Raw genomic sequence first — 26,669 nt, 5'->3', positions numbered from 1 at the left:
TTTTTATGTTTGATAGTTGCTATTTCTTTGTCAAACTGCCTATTTTGTTTAGGCATTGTTTTTCTAACTTTGATTAGTTGTTTGTTTTCTTGTATTTCACTAAACTTTCCTTTAGAGGATAATTCTGAATTATTTGCCTGTTAGCTGATATATTTCCATTTCTTTGGGTCAGTATTTGGAGCTTTAATAGTTTCCTTTGGTGTTTTCCCATTTATTTGATTTTTCATGATCCTTGATTCCTTATTTTGGCATCTGTGCTTTTAAAAAATGGGGCTGCTCTTCCAGATTTTACAGGTTTGCTTTGGTAGAAACAGTTCTTCACCAGTCAGCTCAGTTTGGGCTTCTGGGTATGTCTGCTGGTAATGTGTTTGGGTAGGTTGTCTAATATTACGGTATAATTTTTATGATCTAATTTTGGGTGAGGCAACTATTTGAGCTCTGAGAACAGGGATGGGGGGCTATGCCACTGGTAAGAACTGTTGGGTAAAACTGCTGTCTTGGTTCCCTGCCCAAGTGTGTCTGTAATATGGGTTCTGCAGTTATCTAAATAATCCGGTCAGGCTAAGTAGATGATTGGGGCTGTGTACTATATTAAGTAATAGGTAAGGATATGAATTAGCTTCCCCACCCTGGCATGACAGCAGGCCAGGGCCCAGGACCCAGGGCCTGTATAGCTCATTGTTTGGGGTCTAAATCAGGCCAGAGTGTGTACTTTATTTCCTGGTCAGCTACCCTGAGCCTTGGTTATGAATTAATGCCCTCTGCCTGTGCATAGCATTTGAACTCTCCATGCCTGGTACTGGCTCTGTCCTAGGGGTAATCAGCTTTTCCTACCCAATTTTGGCCTAAGTGCTATTGGGCTAGACAGTTTCCATGAATTGTCACTAGCCCTTCTGCTTAGATGGGGCTAGAAAGTACTCTGCACAGTGGGTGGGGCTGTGACTCAGTATCTTGCCTGGATGTCACCAAAGTGGGCTCTAAAGCCAGCAAAATACCTCATCTGAGGATTCAAATCAAGATCTGCACTCCACTGAGTTCCCTGGTCAGAGTACACCCCCAAATTGGTTTTGCAGGTTAACAAAAGCACTGATTGGAATTACTACTTGGCCACTGCAGGTATGAACTCAGTCTGGCAGGATCCGTGTGCTAGCTGTTGCAAGCCCCTCCCTTCTTCTCTGTCACAATCAGATTCCGTTTGGCTAGGCCCCACAAATTCTCCTGCAGTCCACGTGGAGTGGGATTAGAGTAGGGGCTCCTGCAATGTTGGGTCACTGTTTGTCTCTCCTGGGTTCTCTTTTCCCACTGGAGGAACCAGAGGGTCAGGGGAGACCTCTCTGCATGGTGCTGCACTGGCCTGGGGGAGGGGCATGTGGTCAGTGTATTGGTACTTCTCTTACTCTTCTAGTGCAGTCTGTACAATGGGGTGCTTCAGCCTCATCCCCTGTTCTAGGATTCTCTCAGTGGTGTCTTGTTCTTGAGTAGTTGTTAGTTGCTCTTTTTGTGAGGGGGGGAAGTCAGGAATAACCTGTGTCACATTTTGGTGACATCCATTGTGTTAATTTTCTTTGACTACATTAAATTTTTTTTCTTTTTCTTTTGTTTTCAGAAATTTTCTGTGATGTTTAAGAATTATTTTCTTTATATTTATACTGCCTCATGTTCACTGAGCTTCTTGAAGCTGTAAATTTACTTCTTTCATCAAATTTAGGGAATTTTTTTTTAAAAAGATTTTATTTATTTATTTGAGAGAGAGAATAAGATAGAGAGAGAGAGCATGAGGGGGGAGGGTCAGAGGGAGAAGCAGACTCCCTGCTGATAGCAGGGAGCCCGATGTGGGACTCGATCCTGGGACTCCAGGATCATGACCTGAGCCGAAGGCAGTCGTTTAACCAACTGAGCCACCCAGGCGCCCCAAATTTAGGGAATTTTTAACCATTACTTCTTTACATATTTCTTCCGTCCCATTCTTTTTTTTTTTTTTCGTGATGTCTATTTATTCCCCACATGTTTTCTTGTCACCATGGCTAGCACTCAAGTTAGGACACATCTTGCCAGACATGGGAAGGACTGTGGGTGGCTGGCAGTGCCCATCTTCCTACTAGTTACCTACCACACACACGTACTGCCTCTACCTCGCAGACGGCCCGGACCACCAGGGAACCTCACACAGTCCAGATGCCAATGCTGGTCCCATTCTAAATCTCCTCTTCCTCTGTGACTTCAATAACTTACATATCACATATATTAGAATGACTAATATTATCCTACAGGGCACTTGAATCTCTGTTTATATTTTTAATATTTTTCTCTTAATTGTTCAGTTTGAATCATTTCTAATGATTAATCTTTAAGTTCACTGATGTTCCTTTGTCATCTTTATTTTGCTATTCATTCCATCTAATGAATTTTTCAAAATTTCACTGACAGTAGTTAGGATAGCAACTTTAAATTCCTTGTTTGCTAATTCCTACATTTGGGTCATCTCAAGGTCAGTTACCATTGATGGCTTTTATTTTGAGAATAGGTCACATGTTCCTGTTTCTGCATATGTCAAGTAATTCTGGTTTGTACCTTGAACAATGTTAATACTAATGTTGTAGAGATTCTGGATATTATTATATTCCCCCCAAAGAGTTGCTTTAGAATGAAATTAAGTTGGTCAGACTCAAGCTGATAACTTTGTCTCTTGGGAAACACCTCAGATCTCACAGCCATTATTAGCTGAGCTGCTTGAAATCTTCCCATGCATGTGCAAATCATTGGTCAGCTAGAGCTTTGGGTATAATTTATACACAGAATTTTGCACTCTTCTCTGATGCTCTTTCAAGTTGTTCCAAACTGTTGTCTGGTTCTTTAGACCAGAAAGACTGTGGGTTTTCTATCAGAGTTTTAGCCACTTTGTGCTGTGTCAACCACAGCTTGCTCTTGTGCTAAAAGCTATAATAATGGAAAGCTCACTCTATACCACTCCCTATACTCAAGTATAATTTTTCTTCCGTAAATTGTCTGGTGTTGGTCACCATCCAGTTCCTACAGGTGATTTTATTTATTGTATTCAGAGTTTATTGTTATCTGCAGAAGTGTTAGTCCAGTAGATTACTCAGCCATACCAGAATTTGAACTCCTTTCTTCTCTTTTTTACCAAAAGAACATCTGTTCATCAGTTAAGAATAGTTAAGACATTAGCTCCTCACAGAAAGCCTCTCTTGCTTTCCTCTCCTTCAGGGTGAAAGTTAGTTAGCTACGTAAGAGTTGATTAGGTGTCTCTCCTCTGGGCTTTCATAGTAACTTGTGTCAAATTTGCTTATAACACTTCTATTATAATGAAGTTACTTAGGTGTATATTTCTTTTTCAACTGACTATAAGAATTTGAGCTTAGGACCCTAATTTATTTATCTTTATATTCCTGTGTGTTGTACAAGATCTGGTGCATAGGCTAACTACTTTTCAAAAAGTCTGCATTAATAAGATATATTATGCATCTTATAGCACGGTGGGATACTACATAGATAAATAGATAGAGATAGAGATGTATACATATATACAGTTGACTCTTGAACAACATGGGGACTAGGGATGTCAACTCCCCACACAGTCTAAAATCTGCATGTAACTTCTGACTCCCCCCGCCAAACTTAGCTACTAATAGCCTACTATTGACTGGATGCCTTACTAACACGAATAGTCATTAAAACATATTTTGTATGTTATATGTATTATATATTGTGTTTTACGATAAAGTAAGCTAGAGAAAAGAGAATGTTATTAAGAAAATCATAAGGAAGTGAAAATACATTTACAATACTATACTCTGTGTGTGTGTATATACATATAAAATGGCTTATTGGTACAGAATATTCTGTTTTTCTTATCAGCTGTTCTATCTATCTATCTATCTATCTATCTATCTATCTATACAGTTGGCCCTTGAACAACATGGGTTTGAACTGCATGGGTGTAGTTATACGTGGATTATTTTCAATCAATATATTGGAAAAATGTTTAGAGCTTTGTGACAAGTTGAAAACTTTCAGACAAACCACCTAGGTTTAGAAATATTGAAAAAATTAAGAAAAAGTTAGGCTTGTCATGAATGCAGCAAATATATGTAGATGCTAGTTCATTTTATCATTTACTACCATAAAATATACACAAATCTATTATAAGAAGTTAAAGGTTATCAGAACTTGTGCATACATTTACAGAGTGTACATGGCACCATTTATAGTTGACAAGCTTAAGATGTGGTATTAAATCATAACTGCATAAAATTAACTAGTACATACTGTACTACTGTAATAATTTCATAGCCACCTCCTGTTCTGCAGTGAGCTCAGGTGTTGAGAGTATTTGCTTAAAATGCCATGTGATGCTAATCATCTCTGCATGAGCAGTTCATCTCTCCAGTAAATTGCATATCACAGCAAAAAATTATCTCCTGTGGTTCTCACATATTTTTCATTGTGTTTAGTGCAATACCATAAACCTTAAATAATACCATGGGACCCAGACAATGTGCCACTAGTGGTGCTGGAAGTCCTCCTAAGAAGCAGAGAAAAGTCATGACATTATAAGAAAAATTTGAGCTCCTTGATATGTACCATAGATTGAGGTCTGCAGCTGTGGTTGCTCACGATTTCAAGATAAATTAATCCAGCGTTAAGGACATCGTAAAGAAAGAAAAGGAAATAGATGAAACCATCACTGAAGCTACACCAGCACGTGCAAAAACCTTGCAATTTTTGCAAAATACTTTTTAATCTCATATTGAAGATGTGGCATTGGCATAAGAAAGGCATACCTATGGACTCTAATATGATTCAGGAAAAAACAAAATCATTATGTGACCACTTGAAGCAAAAGGAAGGTGAAAGATTTAAATCTGGAGAATTTAATGCCATAAAAGATGGTTTGATAATTCTAGAAAGAGGCTCAATTTTAAAAATGTCAAGATAACAGGAGGAGCAACTTCTGCCAACCAAGAGGCAGAAGACAAGTTCACAAATACCATTAAGAAAATCATTGAGAAGAAAGGATATCTGCCTGAACAGATTTTTAATGCAGACAAAAGTGCCCTATCCTAGAAAAAAGTGCCACGAAAGACATTTATTAGTAAAGAAGAGAAGTGAGCACTGAGATTTATGGCAGGAAGGGATAGGATAACTCTACTATTTTGTGCAAATGCAGTCAGGTTTATGATCAGGACTACCCTCATCTATAAAGCTGTTAACCCCAAATCTTGAAGGGAAAGGATAAACACCAGCTGCCCGTCTTTTGGTTGTTTAACAAGAGGGCCTAGACAATGAGAATGCTTTTTCTTGATTGGTACATCAGTGCTTTGTCCCTGAAGTCAGGAAGTACTTTGCCAGTAAGGGACACCCTTTTAAAGTTCTTTTGATAGTAGACAATGCCCCTGGCCCCCTCAGAACCTCAAGAGTTCAACACTGAAGGCATCAAATGGTCTACTTGCCCCCAAACACAATATCTCTAATTCAGTCTCTAAATTGGGGGGTCATAAGGACATTTAAGGGTGTTACACATGGTCCTCTATAGAAAGGATTGTCAACGTCATGGAAGAGACCGATAGAATATTATGAAAGCCTCAAGGATCACACCATTGAAAATGCCATCATTTATAGAAAAGCTGTGAAAATCATCAAGCCTTAAACAATAAATCCCTGTTGTAGAAACTGTCCAGATATAGTACATGACTTCACGGGATTTGTAACAGAGCCAATCAAGGAAATTATGGAGAGTGTGGATATGGGGGGGTGAAGGTGTGGGGTTTGACGGGTTTCAAGATACAGATCTTGGAGAAATTCAAGAGCTAATAGACACCACACCAGAGGAATTAACAGAAGACAACTTGATGGAGACAAGTGCTTCCAAGCCAGAGCCAGATGATGAGGAAGATGTAGGAGAAGTGGTGTCAGAAAACAAACTGACATTAGAGAACCTGGCAGAAGGGTTCAGATTATACAAGACTGCTTTGACTTCTTCTACAACATGGACCCTTCTATGATACAGGCATTGAAACTAAAGCAAATGGTGGAAGAAGAATTGATACCATATAGAAATATTTTAGAGAAATGAAAAAAAAAGTCAGACAGAAATTACGATGTATTTCTATATATAGTCACAGTGAGTGTGTCCCCTCCCACCTCCTCCACTTCTTTCCCCTCTGCCACCCCTGAGACAGCAAGACCAACCCTTCCTCTTCCTCCTCCTCCTTAGCCCACTCACCGTGAAGATGATGAGGATGAAGACCTTTATGACGATTCACTTCCACTTACTGAATAGTAATAATCATTATGCTGTACAGTCAATAAACTTTTCTGTTCTGTATGTGTCTTCATATGAAAACCTAATAACTATAGGACAAGAACTATGTGAGATGTTTTTGTGTCACCATTATCATCGTTGCCCAAGTATTCGTCACGTAGAACATTGCATGTGAGACTGATATGGAAGTGGACAGCCCATCCTCACATAGGTAGAAGATGAGTGATAGTTAATATAAAATTAACAATGTGTTAGTTTTCTTACTGTTTTATAACTTTACTTTCAAAAATTTACATTACCATATACTATGCCTCTCTCTCATAGTTGGAGAAACTGCGTATCAGCCAATCATCACAGGTAAGTGGTTTTTTAAAAAATGTAGCAATGTTTCTAATACCCTATTATGAATGTGACTGTAATACTTGTATGCCATAAAAATTTTATAACAATTTATTCATTAGTGTATAGGTTAAGCTACCATGAAGCAGTCATACTGCTGCTTCTTCGTTATCCCTGTAAATAAATACAAATTCCTTTTTTTGATATTATCTTTTTTTAATATTCAAGTCTAGAGCTAGTAACATGTGTAACATCTACAGTGTTTAATATCAAATAAGACAATATCAATGTAGGTACTGACAGAAATGAAAAAAAGTCATTTTATAAACAGACAATGTAAACTTATGGTATTGATAACTACAATACAGTACTGTAAATGTTTTTTCCTTATGATTTAATAACATTTTCTTTTCTCTAGCTTACTTTATTGTAAGAATACATTATATAGTACATATAGCATACAAAATGTGTGTTAATTGACTGTTTATGTTATTGGTAAGACTTCCAGTCAATAGTAGGGCATTAGTAGTTAAGTTTTGGGGGAGTCAAAAGTTATACACAGATTTTCAACTTTGTGGAAGATTGGTGTCTCTAACCCCCTCATTGCTCAATGGTCAACTGTGTGTGTGTGTGTGTATAATTTATATATAAATAATTTTATATAAATGTAATTTATATATATGTAATTTCTGTGATTCTCTTCATGTTGGTAAGTGTGTAGTGTCCAGATATGCAAACCACAGAGTTCAAGAGGACATGTCCAATATAACTGTTAAGCTTAGTAAGTTTAGGAAGGTTATGGAGACAAGCAAAGAGATTGGGGTTCTTGGAAATGTTCCAGACCCAGCAGTGGGAATGACAATTAAAACTAGGAACGGAGGCAGAATCTATCCTGTTGAGCAGTCATTAATGGCAGGGGTCAGAGAAGAAGGCAGCCACATAGTGGGTCTATAGGTGTCTGGAGGGTTCTCATTCCATTCAACCCAACCAATTTAAAATTCTATTCACTTAGCCTGGAATAGCCTTAAAACTGGATGAGTCTGACCTTTAGTCTAGTGATCTGCAATGATTAAAGTTTATTTCTGCTAGGGGACACATCAATCCTGGTCCCAGAAATGTCATAACTTTTTATTCATTTCATTAAGCCTTGAACTTGTATTGGTCCTTAAAAGGTCCCTAAATACAGTGAAAATACCTGTGGAAAGGGTAATAGTTTAGAAGATAGTTAATTAACTGATGGCTAGCTGAGGCCAAGACCAGGCAAGAATGGGACACAGGAGAAATGTATGGAATTGTTGAATCATTATATTGTACACCCAAAACTAATATAACACTGTATGTTAATTATTCTTGAATAAAAAAAATTGTAAGTATAGCATGTATGGGAGTGGGTATGATGGAAGAATAGAAACTATAAAACATTTCCATAGTTTTGTGGAGGGTCACTATTTGAGAAGATCATTAGTCAGTTTTCCCTTCATAGGCTTCCAAACCCCAGACACTTAGGGTATGATGAATTTTTTTCCCTCTCTTTGATAAAAAGATGAAAATAATTTGTGGCTGTAGACTACAATTCATGAGTAAGTCTTATTGAGATTTTGTACACCTTTCTTAGAGAAATACATTCATATAATAGCAATAAACAGGACATCATCAGTGCAAACTAACTTTGAAATTTATGGCAGGTTGCAGTTTATTGTCTCCAGTAAAGGACAAAGAAAGACCTGCTGAATAATTGTCTCAAATGAGGTAATGGAGTTATGATAGCACACCATCACTGTTGAACATTTCAACCCAAAAAATAGTTATAAGAAGATTTAATTTTGAAGTAATATATTTCTGATGTGACAACAAATATGTTTACTGCTTTCCAGTAACCTGATATAAAGTGTCATATGGTAAGAATACTAAAAAGAGGAATAATAAACAAGAATAGAAGTACCATCAGCCACTGCTTTGCCAAAGGAAGAGTAAATTATTTTTAAAAGTTTATATTAATGGAAGACACATGGCAAAACTTGAAATAGAAATGCAGCAATCAACATCTGGGTATGCCTTTAATACCCAATCATTCAACACTTTCCAACTCACTCCTGTCAGATTCTTTTTAAACCCGTACATGCTACCTTCTTGGAAATGAAGTTCACTCCCCAAAGTATTGAAGTTGCTTCCTTTTCAATCTTGTTCACGTTAGAATAGCTTTAAGCTCTCTTATAGGGATACTTTCAGACCAAGAGCTTCATTATGTACTTAGAATACATCCTGTCCTACTTACCTCAAGTACTAAGGAGGATAACAATAGTGTCTAAAGTTACTTGTCAACAAAGTTACATACTAGGACTTAGAGAAAGCAAAAGGAAGTATTTTATATACCTCCACTTGGTACTTCATCTGAAAAAAAAAAAACCATTTTGAATTAAAGAAATACATGATGCCAAATAACATAGCAGTTCTCTCTTTCACCTGTAGGATATTATTAATCCAAACTTTGTGACTACATTTAAAATGATTTTATGAAACCAGAAAATTTTTTTTTAATTTTATTTATTCGTTTGAGAAAGAGTGAAAGAGAGCCTGTGCACAAGTGGGAGTGGGGTGGGGGACAGAGGGAGAGGGAGAAGCAAGTTCTCCGCTGAGCAGGGAGCCCAATGCGGGACTCCATCCCAGGACTCTTAAGGGCACTAATCCCATTCATGAGGGTTCCATTCTCAGGACTTCATGTAATCCTAGTTCCCTCCCAAAGATTTCACCTCCTAAATACCATCACATTGAGGGGTACAGTTTCAATATATAAATTCTGGAAGGACACAGTCCATGATAAATATATCAACAAATGCCACAATCTTTTCTATAATATTCCTGAGGTATGGTTTCACTTGACCTCTGTGTAAATGCTTGTAAGTGATGAAGAATTAACTACCCTACAAGATAGTCCATTTTAATCACTGTGGTTATGAGGCCTCAGAGAGGGAAGACCTAACTAAATGTACGAAACTATGAATCATAGAATATTTAAAAATAATCATATCTACTACCTATTGATTGTCATAACAACACTACAATATGGGTTTTTCCGTTTTACAAATAAAGAAATTGAGGCTCAGGGTAGGTAAGTTATTTACCAAAGGTTGCACAGCTATTAGGTGGCAGATCCAGGAAAGCTCAGATCTGTCCGAGTTTAAAGAGGATGTTCTTTGCACAATACCATATTGTCTTTCAAAATATAATTTTGTTTCTTTCAAATACTTTAAATGTCTGGATTACCAAAATAGTTTCTTAGCTAGGACCCCTGCACACAGTTTCTCTCCTCCTATTCATTTTATTCACTGCTGTTAGGTGACTTTTCCTTAAAAATTTTTTTAAAAAATTATCATACTGTTCCCAGTTCCAGAGCCTTCAGTGTTTTCTGATTATTATTTGCACCTCATTGCTCACTTATATTGCACTTACTTGCTCACCCCACCATAGACCTCCATTCTGGACACACCAGTCTCCTCTTCCCTTCACTCCACATCCACATGATTCTTTTGTTTCTCAGTGCTTGCTAAATGTTACAGGTCCCTTATGGACCAGACCAAATCTCTCCTTCCCCGGGAAGTTTGTCTTATTTCTCAGGAATCCCAGGAGTATTCCCTTCTGGAATTCCTACAGTGTCGATAACATGCTTTAGCCTTTCCTTAATCACAAATTCGATCATATTGTTGTCTTAACTTCTGAAATTTTTCAGTCTCATTTCCTCCAACATCATTTTAATCATTTTATGAACTGCTAACATACAGTTTTATATGTAATGGATTCTCCTATCCAGCCTGGTTTTCACCCCTGAAATAGCAGGGTTGTTTTTTTTTTAAAAGATTTTATTTATTTATTTGGGGCACCTGGGTGGCTCAGATGGTTAAGCGTCTGCCTTCGGCTCAGGTCATGATCCCAGGGTCCTGGGATCGAGTCCCACATCAGGCTCCCTGCTCCTTGGGAGCCTGCTTCTCCCTCTGCCTCTCTCTCTCTGTCTCTCATGAATAAATAAATAAAATCTTTAAAAAAAAAAGATTTTATTTATTTATTTGACAGAGAGAAACACAGCGAGAAAGGGAACACAAGCAGGGGGAGTGGGAGAGGGAGAAGCAGGCTTCCCGCAGAGCAGGGAGCCCAATGCGGGGCTCGATCCCAGGACCCTGGGATCAGGACCTGAGCCGAAGGCAGACGCTTAATGACTGAGCCCTCCAGGGGCCCCTGAAATAGCAGGTATTTTATCGGTACACTTTTTATATTTGGCTATACACATAACATCAGAATAGGCTTTTTTTTCCCTTAAGCTTTGTATTTTTAGCATTTCTAAGGGTTAAATTTTGATTGTGAAGTACATTAGAGAAAATAAATGATTACCCTGGTTATGAAATTAAAATACTACTCTAATAATTAAAGAATTTTTGTAGTAAAAAAACAAAACAAAACATGGGGTTGGGTCATAAAGCCTAGCTTTAATCCCAAATCTACTGTTAATGAACCACGTAACCTTGAGTGAATTTTTAAATCTCTCTGGAAATTGATTTCCTTATTACTGTAAAATGAGGGGCCTGTGCCAGATTATGTACTGCTCTAAAATTATATGATTCTGTAGTATCATTTCATCTGAACTTTAAAAATACTTTAAGTAGATTGGCATTCTGTTCTAGCTAACATTAATGATATCTTAGACACAATTTCCAAGTTGTGCTTCCTTCGTGCATACTTTAATTAAATTCCCATTAGCTTCCTCCTACCCATCCCCATAAGATTTTTATGTATCCCTATATATTTATTAACTCCATACTGTTGAATCAACTGCAAATGTTTATTCAGTTCCCACTCAAAGTGATGAACTTTATTGTATAAAGATCCAGAATTCACAACACCCTTTATTTTATTTTATTTATTTATTTATTTATTTTTTAAAGATTTTATTTATTTATTCATGAGAGACAGAGAGAGAGAGAGAGAGGCAGAGGGAGAAGCAGGCTCCCAAGGAGCAGGGAGCCCGATGTGGGACTTGATCCCAGGACCCTGGGATCATGACCTGAGCCGAAGGCAGACGCTTAACCATCTGAGCCACCCAGGTGCCCTATTTTATTTTTTTAAAGATTTTATTTATGTATTTGACAGAGAGAGAGAGACAGCGAGAGAGGGAACACAAGCAGGGGGAGTGGGAGAGGGAGAAACAGGCTTCCCGCCGAGCAGGGAGCCCGATGCAGGACCCTGGGATCATGACCTGAGCCGAAGGCAGACGCTTAACGACTGAGCCACCCAGGTGCCCCTCACAACACCCTTTAAATTCCTGTTTTCACAATGTTTCCATAGCAAAATGCTATGTTTTATACATTTTCATTACTGTGAAACAATATTTCAAAGCAGATGTGGTGGCTACATAGACTATCTAAACATTTCTAATTTTTTTCAAATATCTGCAGAATTGAATTATGGAAGACTAGTTGTGAATTTTCAAGTTCCATTCAAAGTAGAAGAAATCAAAAGCACTGTTTGTTTGAAAAGTTTATCACAAAGTACATCCTATTTAAAAGTGACACTGTGAGAGACCATGTGTGCCATCCATGACTTGACTTAAAGCTGAGTCTTTTAATCACTTAGTAGATAGCAAGTATTATTGAAAAACACCAGAAGATTGGTTTTACCAGGGCAGGACTTGAGGAGATCTCTGTCACGTGAGGGATGACAGATCAAAGTATGGTGCAGCTTTGCAACCAGATCTAATAATTATTGCACGTACATATTGAGATAAAGAAGATTTTGAATAATTACAGCTGATGCTCTGCTTTTGCTCAGGAAGGGTTATGGATTTAACACGCTCTTGCCTGACTTAATCTGACCTTAATTACACAATATTTGAAGGTAGGGAACAGCTGCTGAAAAATACATAACAAAGAGTAAGGGGTGTGAATGTGTCTTGTTGCTTGCTGCAAGTTGTCAGTCTGTTGAGGAAGAACATTCAGAAATTATATCTCCCTCCCAAAATAGATTATATAACATGTTTAGGGACCCTAATGAGAGGGAAAGAATTTTTTTTGACTATTCATTTTATGTGTTAAGCATGACTCTTACAAGAAGTTGACTGTTCAGCAGTATATTATTGTATAGCATTAGTCTGTTTCTTAAATTAAAGCTTAAATTAAAAAATATTTTTTTCTGATAATAATTTTAAAGGAAATCATTTCAACAAACAGCTTTTACTAAGGCATCTATATTTATCAGAAAATATTGAAGAGATAATACATATTTTAATAACAGTAGCTTTTTCTATAGGTGAAGAAAAAGTGAAAACTTTCCCTATTTGAGTTTATGTTACAAAGTTCTTTGACAACTGAAGCTGGAAAGCACATTTAAAGTCTTTCTACTAAACTTATAACCAAGAAGAGATAAATTAAGACTAAGCTGGTTTTTTCTCCTGACTAGACTGACCTTGTTTTCTTTTTATCCACTTAAAACTACTTTAGGGGCGCCTGGGTGGCTCAGATGGTTAAGCGTCTACCTTCGGCTCAGGTCATGATCCCGGGTTCCTGGGATCCAGTGCCGCGTCGGGCTCCCTGCTCAGCAGGGAGCCTGCTTCTCCCTCTGCCTCCCTCTGCCTCTCTCTCTCTCTCTGTCTCTCATGAATAAATAAAATCTTTAAAAAAAAAACTACTTTATACATCTTATTGTATATTTGATTTATTGTTTGCAATAAAATTTTATTGTTTGTTGAGAAGGACTCAGAATATATAAGCTTGTTTTAATGAAATTAATGTTTATGCTGTTGTTTTTCATTCTGGTTATTTACCTTAAAGAAAATCTGTTGAAAAATGAACAGTCACGTCCTAACGATGCCAAAAAAAATATTTAGCTCTGGATATTTTTTGTGCAAAAAATGAAACTAACAATTATTGCTCAATTCCTGATATCTCTATAGCACTACTGGGGAAAAACATAAAATCACATCAGCGCTCTAAATTAATAGAAGACACTTTTGAAAGATATAATCTATGACTTAAAAATCATGAATAACAGCTTCTTAAAAATTCATCTTAATAGAAAAGGAATCAAATAATTATTAGAAGAAGTTTTTGACCACGATTGAAATGGTGATTAAAATTACTTTTTTAAAATAAAATCTAATAAAAAGTGGGGAAAAAATCTAACAGAAAAAGATGATATGGTACAAATTTAAAGTGGCGTACGTGTAGAAAGCAGGATGAATCAATTCAGTTGGTCAGGCCTAAGCTTTGGGTTTTTGAATATGGACTGATTCAAGAGAAGTATACAACCATCGTTTGGCACCAGATTCCTCCAACATACTGTTGACAGTAATTGCCTTCCACTCATTCCCTTCTAACATGGTTTCTACTTCTTCCACTTTACTATAAATATCCTTCCTGAGGCCAGTAGCTTCTCTCTTGCCAAATCCAGAGGCCTTTTTTCAGTCTGCCTATTGCTCAATTTTTCCATGGCATTTTAGATGAGTAACCTCATATTTGTTTCATTTTGCTTTTAGAATTCTAAATATTATAAAAGTAATAGATGTTCTTTGTAGTGAATTAGAAAATACAGATTAAAAAAAAAAAAGATTCAATTTCCATGAACATTTTAGTGGAATCTTTTGTTGTTGTTGTTGGGTTTTGTTTTTGTTTTTGTTTTAGTGGAATCGTTCCTGGCTTTATTTTTTTAAAAAGATTTTATTTATTTATTTGACAGAGAGAGACACAGCGAGAGAGGGAACACAAGCAGGGGGAGTGGGAGAGGGAGAAGCAGGCTTCCTGCTGAGCAGGGAGCCCGATGCGGGACTCGATCCCAGGACCTCGGGATCATGACCTGAGCAGAAGGCAGGGGCTTAACAACTGGGACACCCAGGCACCCCTCTTTCCTGGCTTTAAACACATTTATATACTTGGCATATTTGTATCCTGAGTTGGGTTTGTTGGGGTCAGATATAGGAGTCATTCCTTCATTAGTAATCAGATGTCTCTGCCTTTGGCTGCACCTGCTTACAGAAGATACTGTCCATTTCTGCAACGTCCTTCAAGTATTCCTCGGTGTTCCCAGGGGGTGTGTCTCCTGTATTTACAACATGTCTTATTTTAAAGGTACTGCTACTGTTCTGTGGGGTATATACCTCCCTCCCGTCCAGCATCCTGGACTCTGCAGAACACCAACTTTGGCTCTCTAGAGCCCTTGAATTGTCAAAGGTGGGCTGAGCTCCAGAAGTAAAAAAGAAGAGGAAAAGATAAACCAGGAAAATGACTAATCAAAAAATAGCCAAGTTAGTTATACTAATATTAGATAAAATTGACCAAAAAGCATTATCGGAGATAGGTTATTACATAATAATAAAAGTTTTGTTTCACCAAGACTTAAACTTTGTTTGCTTCTCCCACATTTCAATTCCAAAATGTCCTCCTTTTTCCACATTTAATGTATCTGATGTCAGAAGGCATCTTGTAGTTAAAGTCAGACAAGCATCAGAAATAAAAAAGGTTTGCTTATAATTATCACTCACATTAAAACTTGCAGAATGGGTGTCAGAGGCATGGAAGAAAATTCTGGACAAAATAATGGAGCACTCTTAAAAAATGCTGCATAACCCACATTTGATGATATTATATGGAGATAATACTGTATGGAGAAGGATGGACATTGATGACTCTTAGTTGAAAAGTGATTCCAACAAGTCAAACCATATTGGAGGCATTTTTAGGAATATCTTAACCGATCTTTTTTTCCCCACAGTTTTATTGAGAAATAATTTACACAAAATAAAACTCACCAATTTTAATTGTGAAGTTTAGTGAGTTTTGGCATTATCTATAGCCATGTATCCACCACCACAGTAAGATTATAGAACATTTCCAACAATTAAAAATACCTTGTGGCCCATTCCAGTCAATGCCTTCCTCCCAACTCCAATTCCAGGCAACCATTGATTTGCTTTCAGTCACTATGGTTTGCCTCTTCCAGAATTTAATATTAATGGAATCATATAGTATATAGTCTTTTGTGTTTGACATGTTTTCATTTGTCTTGGTTAATTATCTAGATTGTCATGTTATGTGGTAACTATTGGTTGAAATTTATAAGTCACATTCAAATTGGTTCTTATATGGTGTGAAGTAGGAATCAAAGTTAACTTTTTTATATGGATTTATAATTATTCCAGGAATATTTTTTTTAGAACTATCATTTCTCTGTTGAGTGCCTTTGTGCTTTTATTAAAATGTGTGGGTCTACTTTTGGGCTCTCTTTCCTGTTCCATTGATCTATATGTCTACTTTTTTTTTTTTTCAGTACTACATTGTCATGATCACTGTGGTCTTAATATCAGTGATATTGTGACTCCTCCAACATTGCTGTTCTTTCTCAAAACTGTTTTGGCTAGTGTGGTTTCTTTGTCATTTCATATAAATTTTATAATCAGTTTGTTAATTTCTATAAAAATCCTGCTGGGATATTGATTGGAGAGAATTGATATTTTCCCAATATTGAGTCTCCTAATCCATCTGGAATATCTTTACATTTGGAATATCTTTACATTTATTTGATCTTCTCTGGTATCTTTCACCAGTGTTTTGCAGTTTCCAGCATATAGATTTTGCACATTTTTGATAGATTTATACTTAAGCATTTCATGTTCTTTTGGTGATATTGTAAATAGTACTGCATTTCAAAATTCAATTTTCAACTCTTCATTGTTAGTATTCAGAACTACAATTAGTTTTTGTGTATCTTACAACTTTGCTAAAATCTCTAAATAGTTCTATGGACTTTTTTGGGGTAGTTTATTTGGAGTTTTTCAAATAGATAATCATGTCATCTGTTAATAAAGACAGTTTTATTTTCCCCTTTCTGAGACTGATTGATTAATTTACCTCATTGCACAGGGTGGGAACTTCAGTTCTCCAATATGATTATGAATGAGTGGTAACAATGGAAATTCTTGTCTTATTCCTCATATTAGGGGGAAAGCATTTCGTTTTTTATCATTAAATATGAGGTTAGATATAGATTGTTTTGAGATGCTCTTTATCAAGGTGAAGAAGTTCCTTTCCACTCCCAGTTTGGTGAGAATGCAATGTTTAGTCTTCCTTTAAAAAAAAAAAAACTTCACAAATTAGGCATTATTGGTAGGAATTTTAGAGACATTATTTATTTAGACCTACATACATGTTTACCATTTTATATGCTTACTGTTCTTCTGGCATCTCAAAGTGTTCTTCTGGTATGATTTTCTATCTTCCTGAAGCACATCTTTTAGAAGTTCCTTTAGTATGTGTATGTGGGCGGTGAATCTCTTAGGTGTTATTTATCTGAAAATGTCTTGATTTCACCCTCACTCTTGCAGTGTAGTAGTAGTGAGTGCACAGTTCTAGACTGAAATTCTTTTGTATCACTTTGAAGATACAGTAAAATCCCCTCAGAATGTGATTAATGAAGATGAAAGTTTCTTTGTGTAAAAAGAAGAGTGGGCTTATTGTGGAAATTAAAGAAATGAGTCACCTGAGTCTGTCTAGCTGGTTGGCTAGAAGTTTTAGTGGTCTGACTCTACAATTAAAATCTTTGCTCATCCTTTTTTTCTTTTTAATCTTTTTTCTTAAGATTTTATTTATTTATTTATTTGAGAGAGAGAGAGCGAGCACAAGCGGGGAGAGTGGCAGGCAGAGGGAGAGGGAGAAGCAGGCTCCCTGCTGAGCAGGGAGTCCTATGCTGGGCTGGATCCCAGGACTCTGGGATCATGACCTGAGCGGAAGGCAGACACTTAACCAACTGAGCCACCCAGGTGCCCCTAAAATCTTTGCTCATCCTGATTGTAGTTCCGCACTACTTGGAGGTGGCTGTCTGATTCAAAATAAACACCAGTGGTGCCAATTCTGGACCTGTCTCACTGGCTAGAACTTCCAGGATAGTGACAGCATTTATAGTAATTTATAGTAATCTCCTATATAGCTGGGGACCATTTAGTCAGTCTGATCAAAGGAGAATGGACTAGAAGAATACTGGCAATGAAGGACTCACCCTCTGCTTCTTTGTGTCCTGACATAACATGCTTACTTTTTCTCATAGGCCTTTACATCCTCTTTCTTTATCCTTCCGCATCCCCTATCTCGTCCACTCAGAAGATAAAAGTTTATCCCACCTCGTTTGAAAATGGGGGCTAGAGATAAGGCAGCCAATCATTAATGATTAATTGGTGAGTAGTCATCCATCAATACTCAATCCAAATTCTCATTATAAAGGGGCTTACTATTCTGGGATTTCACTCATTATTTTACTGTCTTCTGGCTTCCACCATTGCCTATTAAAACATCTGCTTTCAGTTTAATTCCTTCTTTGTAGGTTGTCTTTTTTCTCTCTGGATGTTTTAAAGATGCTTTAAAAAATCTTTTGGATTTTATATATATTTTTTTATTATGTTAGTCACCATATAGTAGATCATAATACATCATTAGTTTTTGATGTAGTGTTCCATGATTCATTGTTTGTGTATAACACCCAGTGCTCCATGCAATACGTGCCCTCCTTAATACCCATCACTGGGCTAACTGATCCTCCCATCCCCTTCCCCCCAAAACCCTCAGTTTGTTTCCGGAGTCCATAGTCTCTCATGGTTTGTCTCCCCCTCCAATTTCTACCCCCCTTCATTTTTCCCTTCCTTCTCCTAATGTCCTCCATGCTATTCCTTATGTTCCACAAATAAGTGAAACCATATGATAATTGGCTTTCATTGCTTGACTTATTTCACTTAGCATAATCTCCTCCAGTTCCATCCATGTTGATGCAAAGGTTGGGTATTCATCCTTTTTGATGGCTGAGTAATATTCCATCATATATATGAACCACAGCTTCTTTATCCATTTGTCTGTTGAAGGGCATCTCAGCTCTTTCCACAGTTTGGCTATTGTGGACATTGCTGTTATGAACATTGGGGTGCATGTGGCCCTTCTTTTCACTACATCTGTATCTTTGGGGTAAATGCCCAGTAGTGCAATTGCTGAATCATAGGGTAGCTCTATTTTTAACTTTTATAATAGGTCTAAGAATAAATTTTTAACTTCATCCTCCTTGTGATATTCTATGCCTCTTGAATCTATACATGCATGTCTTTCCTAAATTCTCAAAAATTCTGAGCAATTAAATTTTGTAATATTGCTTCTCAACATTTAAAATCTGATTATATGTCAGATCTTCTCAGTCTAACTTCTATAATTGTTTAACATTTCTTTTATATTTACTATGTCTTTATTCTCTATTCATTCTGGATAGTTTTCTTAGATATTTTATAGTTAACAAATTATCTGTGTAATATGTGACATTCAACCCATCCACTGAGTGTTTTTATTTCAACAAATATTTGTTTAATGTCTAAAAGCTTCATATGATATTTTATCACATCTGCTTGATCATTCCTGATAGTCCTTCATTGATTGCTCATCACTATAACTTTATCCCTTATTTTTAAAAATATTTTCTAAATAGATATCCTATATTTCACAACTGATAAAATTTTGATATCTCACTTTCTTGGAGGTTTCTCAGGGGTTATATTATTCCTTTTGATTTCTCACTCATGGAGACTTGTTTCCTTTATGCCTCATGATTTTTGATGGTGCATTCACATTTTCTTGATCTTAATCCAGGAATCTAGGCTTAATTAGGGACATTTTCTCTGAAGAGGTTTTGTGTTTGAGTCTGCTGGGAGTCTAGGGACATTACCAATGTGGAACTATTTTAGCCTTTATCAGTTAGTTTAGTGGCTTACAGCAAGGATCTTAGGTTCAGCTCCTCCATATTACTGTTGAGCTAAGCCTTGTTTTCTGAGTACAGTTCTTTTATGTGCAGTTTCTTGGGTAGTCCATTTTATTCTTAATTGCCTATTTGCAGAATCAGTTTTGTTTATTTGAGGGGGCAGAGAGCTGGAGTGAGAGATGTCAGGAGGACACAGAAGGTTCCCTTACCTCTGCAGACTCAGCAATGCGTATATGTTTGTTTGTTTGACAGAATCTGGTTGTTGTACAGGATGAGGGTGCCCCAGATTATCTAGCTCACAATTCTGTTAAAGAAGAAGTCTCTTTTAGCTTTTTTTTTTTTTAAATACGGTTTATTTTTTAGAACGGATTTAGGTTTACAGAAAAATTGAGAATATAATACAGAGAGTTTCCATATACCCTGCACCTAGTTTACTGTATTATTAACATCTTACACCAGTATGGTACACTTGTTAGAACTAATGAACCATTCTTGACACTTTATTATGAACTAAAGTCCATAGTTTATCCAGACTTGTTGTTTTTTAACCTGATATATTTTTCTGTCCCAGGATTCTATATGGAATATCACTTTACGTTTTGTTGTCATGTCTCCACAGGCTCCTTGTGGTTGTGAGTGTTTTTCAAACTTTCCTTGTTTTGGAAGATCTTGATAGTTTTGAGAAGTACTGATCAGGTATTTTGCAGGATGTCCCTCAACTGGAAAATTTTTATTGTGGTAAAATATATATATAACACAAAATTTACCATCTTAACTATTTTTTATGTATACAATTGGGTGGCATTAAGTACATTCATAATGTTGTGCAATGGTTACTATTATCCACTTCCAGAACTTTTTCCTCATTCCAAACAGAAACTCTGTATCCATTAAAAAATAACTACCCAGTCCCTCTCTCCCCATTCCCTGTTAACTTCTAGTCCATATTCTGTCTCTGAATTTGCCTATTCTAGGTATCTCATATAAGTAGAATCATGTAATATCAGTCCTTCTGTGTCTGGTTTGTTTCACTTAACATGTTTTCAGAGTTCATCCATGTTAAAGCATGGATCCAAATTTCTCTGTGTATATATACCACATTTTGTTTTTAAGTTTTGTTTATTAGTTGCAGGAAATTTGCTGATTCTTTGGAATTTTCTCTCCAGATACTTATATCATCTTTGAATGAAGACATTTTATTTATTCATTCCCAGTGTATACCTTTTATTTGCTTTTCTTGTCTTAATACCTTTAGCTATGATATTAAATAAGAATGTGAGAGAGGATGTCCTTATTCCTGATCTTAGGGGAACTCTTCAGTTTCTCACCACTGAGTATGATGTTAGCTGTAGGTTTTTTGTAGATGTTCTTTACCAAGTTGAGGATGTTTTCCTCCAAGAATTTTTGCTGAGAAATTTTCTAGCGTAAAAGTTGTTGGATTTTCTCAAAAGCTTTTGCTGCATCAATATTTATGATCATATGATTTTTCTTCTTTATCTTTTTTATGTGCTGAATTACATCAGGTTTAGAATGTTGAATCATTATTGCATACCTGGAATAAATCCCCCACTTGGTTGTGTTGTGTAATTCTTTTTGTACATTGTTGGATTCTATTTGCTAATATTTGTTGAAGATATTTGCATCTATGTTCATGAGAGATATCCGTGCATTGTTTTCTCTTCTTATAATGTGTTAAACTGCTTTCACTATTAAGGTAATGCTGGACTAATAGAATGAATTAGAAGTGTTCCCTCTATTTCTATTTTCTAGAAGACATTGTGGAGAATTGGTACCATTTCTTCTTTAAACATTTGGTAGAATTCACCAATCAAACCATCTGTGCCTGGTGCTCTTTCTCAGAAGGTTATTGACTCAGTCCTTGACTATTCAGATTATCCGTTTCTCTTTGTGTGAATTTTGGTAGTTTGCATCTTTCAAGGAATTGGTCCATTTCATCTGATTTATCAAGTCTCTGGATATAGAGTTGTTTATAGTATTCTTTTATTATTCTTTTAATGTTCAGGAGATAATTAATGATGATCCCTTTTCCATTTCTGATCCTGGTATTGTATTGCTTATATTTTTAATTTTTCTGTGGATTATGACATTTTAAAAAAATCTTTCTGCCTGGTGAGAGACTGTCTTTCCTGGGGCTAGCCAATTTTCAGAGATAGCAAAGGGCTCAGCCAGAAGCATGCCTCTGGTATGCAAACTTACCAATCCAGAGTCATATCTCCTTTACCCGTCCTGTACACCCCGGGAGGCAGTATTCCTCTGCCTTAATTGTTCCAGGACCAGATTCCACGCAACTAGGGACAGCCCCTATGCCCCAAAGCCTGCTGAAATTATTCAAACTAGCCAATCCTAAACTGCCTTGCCTTTTCTGTAGAAACCCCCCCAAAAGTTCTAGCCTAGGTTTTCCCTTGCTTCTGTTTTCTGTCTTCTTACCACCTAAGGCTTTCCTATGTACTTTTATGTGGCATACTATGCCTCCTGTTTCTCTCCTGTATCTCTGCTTGTGGTCATACCTGACTGATCATCGCATAAAATAGCACAGAATAGGTAATTTTATGTCTTCTTTCTTTTTGTTTGGTTAGCATGGCTAGAAGTTCATTGATTTTATTAATCTTTCCAAAAAACCAGATTTTTGGTTTCTGTGATTTTGTCTATTGTTTTCCTGTTTTCAATTCCATTTTTATTTCTTTTTTTCTCTCTTTAAGCTTAAATTGCTCTTCTTTCTTTCATTGCCTAAGGTGGAACCTTACATTGTCAATTTTAGGTTTTTCTTCTTCTCTAATATATGCACTTAATGCTGAGTATTCTAAGCACTATTTTTGCTGTATCCAACAAATTTTGATAAGATATTTTCATTTAGTTCAAAATGTTTTTTTAAGTTTCTCTTGAGGCTTCTTTGACTCATGTTATTTAGAAGTGTGTGTTTTATCTCTAAATATTTTGAGATTTTCCAGCAACTTTTGTTATTGATTTCTAGTTTAATTCTATTGTGGGCTGAGAACATAGTTGGTATGATCCTGTTATAGATTGACTTGTGTCCCCTCAAAAGATATGTTGAAGTCCTAAACCACACTTCCCATGTCTGTGGGGGCTTGCCACAAGCCTGGGGTGAGTACCCCCAGGCATTCCTAGCCAATAGCATCACTATTGGTAGGCTGAGATTGACATGAGACAGTGTGCTTGGCCAATATGATGACAGTCTTTATGAGAAAACATGTGAAGACAGAGACACTTGGGGAGAACACTGTGTGATTACAGAGGCAGAGATTAAAGTGATGCACCTGCAACCCAAAGAATGCCAAAGAGTGACGGCAACCACCAGAAGCTAGGAAGAGGCAAGGAAGGATTCTCCCCCACAGGTTTCAAAAAGAACACGGCCCTGCCAACACCTTTTTGGACTTCTGTCCTCTAGAACTGTGAGACAATAAATCTCTCCTGTGTTATGCCACCCAGTTTGTGATACTTTATTACAGCAGCTCTTGGAAACTAATATAAATTCTATTAAATTTATTAATATGCATTTTATGGCCCAGAATGTGGTCTATTTTGGTGAATGTTTTATGTGACATTGAGAAGAATGTGTATTCTGTTGTTGTTGGAGTATTCTCTAAATGTCAATTAAATCAAGAAGATTGATAGTGCTATTCAGGACAATTATATCCTTACTGATTTTCTGCCTGTTGAAACTATCAATTATTGAAAGGGGTTATCATAATCTCCAAATATATTAGTGGATTTATCTTTATCTCTTTGCAGTCCTTTTAGGTTTTGCCTCATGTGTTTTAACACTAAATTGTTTGGTGCATACATATTAAGGATTGTTGTGTCTCCACGAGTGTTAACCTCTTTATCATTATGCTTTTCTTTGTTGCTGATAATTTTCCTTGTTCTGAAGTCAGCTTTGCTTGAAATTTATATAGCTACTCCAACTCTCTTTTGATTAGCATTAGTATGGTGTACATTTCTTTGTCACTTGAACTTTTCATTTTAATAATTTATTTTTTTAATGTTTTAACAACTTGATTGATGTATTTCACATACCTACCATTCACGCATATAAAGTTTACTATTCATTGGCTTTTAATATAGTCAACAAGGTTTGCAACCATCATCACAATCAATTTTAGTACATTTACATTACCCCCACAAAAAACCTTGCAATCCCTTAGCCAATCTGCCATCATCTCTCAAACTAGGCAACCAGTAATCTACTTTTTGTCTGTATGTATTTTCCTATTCTGGACATTTCATATAATATGTGGTCATGTTGGAATGGAATCATATAATACTTGGTCTTTTGTGAATTGCTTCTTTCACATTTCATGTTTTCAAGATTCATCCATATTGTAGTATGTATCAGTACTTTACTCTTTTTTGGTGCTGAATAATATTCCATTGTATGATTATACCACTTTTATTTGCCCATTAATCAGTTTATGATCATTTGGGTTACTTTTTGGATTACCTTACATATTCTGAATAATGCTGCTATATAAATATTTGTGTACTACTTTCTGTGAAGGTATGTATTTCATTTTTCTTGGGTATATACCTAGAAGTAGGTTGCTAGATCATATGGTAACTCTAAGTGCAACTGCCAGGCCATTTTCCGCAGTGGTTGCACAATTTTATATTCCCACCAACAGTGTATGAGGATTTGAATTTCTCCACATTTCCCTCAACTCTTGTTATTGTTCATCTTTCATTTTATTTATGGTATCCTTTGAAACAAAATGTTTTTGATTTGATGATGTTCAGTTTATTGATTTTTCTTTTGTGGCTTGTTTTTTGTGTTATATCTAAGAGATCATTCTTAATTCAAGGCGATGAAGATTTTCACCTATGGTTTCTTTGAAGAGCTTTATAGTTTTATCTCTTAAGATTAGGTCTTTGATTCAGTTTGAGTTAATTGTTATACCCAGTGTGAAGTAAGGGTACAATTTCATTCTTTTGCATGTGCATATCCACTCATCCCAGTACCACTTGTTGAAAAGACTATTCTTTCCCTCTCTGAATGGTCTTGGCACCCTTGCCAAACGTTGACCCTTGTGAAAATTATAAAAGGAAACTTGGCTTAGAATGGAGTCAGGAGCCCAGTAGGGGGCGCTCTCAATCTCTATTACTTGACAATTAACAAATCCAACAGGAAGAGACAGACTTGCACATGGATACACTTTATTATCCCAGTAGGAGGAAGAAGGGTGTTCCTCATACCCTGGCAACAGCCCAGCCAATAAGAGACAGTCACAACTCAGCCAATAAGAGACTGTCACAGCTCAGCCAATGGAAAGCCTGTATACTTCAAACTCCCAGTTTATTTCAATGGACTGTTGTTTGTAACAGCTTTCCCAACATCCCCATTTCCTGTATAAGAGCAGTTCTCGCGTTTGTTCTGTGGGCTTGCCTATGGTTCTGCTGCAGCTTGCTTGTTCCAGATTGCAATTCTCTGCTATTCCCAAATAAACCCATTTTTGCTGGTAAAATAACGGGCAGTTTTTTGGTTTTTTTTTTTTTTTTTTTTTTTTTAAGGCTAACACCCTAAATGTGAAGGTTTATTTCTGAACTCTCTTAATTTTATTCCAGAAGGGTTGGGAAATTTAACTACTTACTGTTTCAGCCACAATCCTACTCACGAATTCACTTCTCATAGTAAGTCTATGAGATGGGCACTATTCTTACTCCCATTTTATAGGTGAAGTAGCCAAGATAGAGTGATTTACCCAGACCATACAACTAGTAAGTGGCAGAGCCAGGACCTGAACTTAGGCTGACTGATTTGAGAGACCGAGCCTTTAATCATGCTATAAATAAAGGTGAGAAATTAGAACTTAGAATTCCACCGAAGAGTTCATTTAAAAAAAAACAAAACAGGTGGAGGTCGAAGTGGCCAGTAAGTTTGGAAAAGCACAAGAGTAGGGGCTCTCCTAGCTTGCTTCTTACTGAGTTTTAGAAACGGACCTGCCTTCCTTGGTTGAAACCTTTCCGACCCCAACTTCAGAATTTATAAATCAACGCAGTAGGTTGGCTCCTCTGGCTACTGGGGCAGTTCAGAGCGGGGGTCACCCTTTCGGCCCACACTTAGAGCTGCGGCCCGCCCCCTCCTCAGCCCTCAAGCCCCACCCCAGCCTCAGGCCGCTGTCCGCGGACAGCCCAGGAGTGCACGGAGTCTGCGCTCAGGGCGCTATGCTGTACGGGATGCGGTAACTCTCGCGGGAAGATGCGTTCGTTGCCTCGGTAACGGCGTCGTGGTCGCGAAAGATGGCGGGGCGAAGTGTCGGTCCCCGGGTTAGTTCAAACAGACTCCGGGGTGGCGACTAGCTTCTCAGCCGGCCAGAGAACGCGAAACCTCATTTAACTTCGGGTCTGAAAGTCTCTTTCTCTTTTACAGAGACGGAACGTTTCAGGCACTCCGGTCCCGCCGCGAGTTCAGCAACCTGTTGCGTCTCGACCGGACCTCCTTGCCAGGGAGGAAGAATATAAGTAAGAAATTAGGCTGTTCAGTTTTTCCTTCTTTCTTTTACCCAAATGAGGTTGCTTGCAAGTACTTTCCTGGCGATTGACTGGATCTTTGGGATCACTCACTGTTCACCATTCTCTTTTCAACATCCTGTTCGCTAGTTCTCATCTTTTCTCCGCTAACTTAGGTGTTTGAAAGGGGTGAAAATTTATCCCAAGAAAACATGTTCGTCAGCAAAATGATACTGCTAGAGGTGATCTGGATAGCAGGAATTGCCAATAGTTCAGTTTCTAGTTTAAGAAAATCCACTTAATTTGGAGCTCTTGAAGTTTGATTATGTTAATTTCTCATAGGCTTGGTTTCTAAATTGAAAGCGTGTTTCCTCTCAGTGCAGTTGGAATTCCCGTTCTCATCTACATTTGGTGGAGTTAGGATTTCCTTTACTTATCTGCTCTCAGTGTAATTACACCTATTCTGACAACACGTGCTTTCATTCTTGGACCGTTTCACTCGTCATCCCCCAGTTTTCACACAGAAGCCAGAGTAATCATTTAATTTGATCAAGTCAGTACTTTGCCTGAAACTCTGCAGTGGTTCCCCGTTGCACTTTAGAAAGTCTGTTAGATCTGGCTCCTGTGTCTTGTTTGAGCTGGTGCCTTCTCTTTTTTGCCTACCAGTCTCCAGCCTCATTGGCCTTTAAGGGTCTCAAGCTTTTCCCTTGAGGGCAATCATACACATGCCTTCCACCTGTAATGCTAAGAGTGGTCTTCCTGAATTATGTTAAGCTTCCCAATTACTCTTTTTTACTCACTT

At 37.1% G+C, this 26,669-nt stretch overlaps 1 protein-coding gene across 8 annotated transcripts in view; it reads left to right on the top strand.

The window, feature by feature from the left end:
- Positions 1 to 26,669, top strand: part of TEX9 (testis expressed 9) — a 228,930-nt gene that overhangs the window by 112,583 nt on the left and 89,678 nt on the right. For 4 of the 8 annotated variants that reach the window (XM_064570434.1, XM_045900017.3, XM_045900022.3 and 1 more), the window contains exons 1-2: positions 25,576 to 25,684; positions 25,788 to 25,879. The exons of the other annotated variants lie outside the window; for them this stretch is intronic. In XM_064570434.1, coding sequence (XP_064426504.1) covers positions 25,658 to 25,684; positions 25,788 to 25,879 — 119 coding nt within the window. In that variant the 5' untranslated portion in view covers positions 25,576 to 25,657. Of the gene's footprint in view, positions 1 to 25,575; positions 25,685 to 25,787; positions 25,880 to 26,669 lie in introns of those variants that run through there. 8 annotated transcript variants of the gene reach the window in all.

Source organism: Mirounga angustirostris, unplaced genomic scaffold, assembly GCF_029215605.1.
Source record: "Mirounga angustirostris isolate CCGP_5_RB_7025 unplaced genomic scaffold, mMirAng1.0.hap1 SCAF_9, whole genome shotgun sequence".
Classification (NCBI taxonomy): domain Eukaryota; kingdom Metazoa; phylum Chordata; class Mammalia; order Carnivora; family Phocidae; genus Mirounga; species Mirounga angustirostris.
This window is presented reverse-complemented; position numbering and strand designations above follow the sequence as displayed.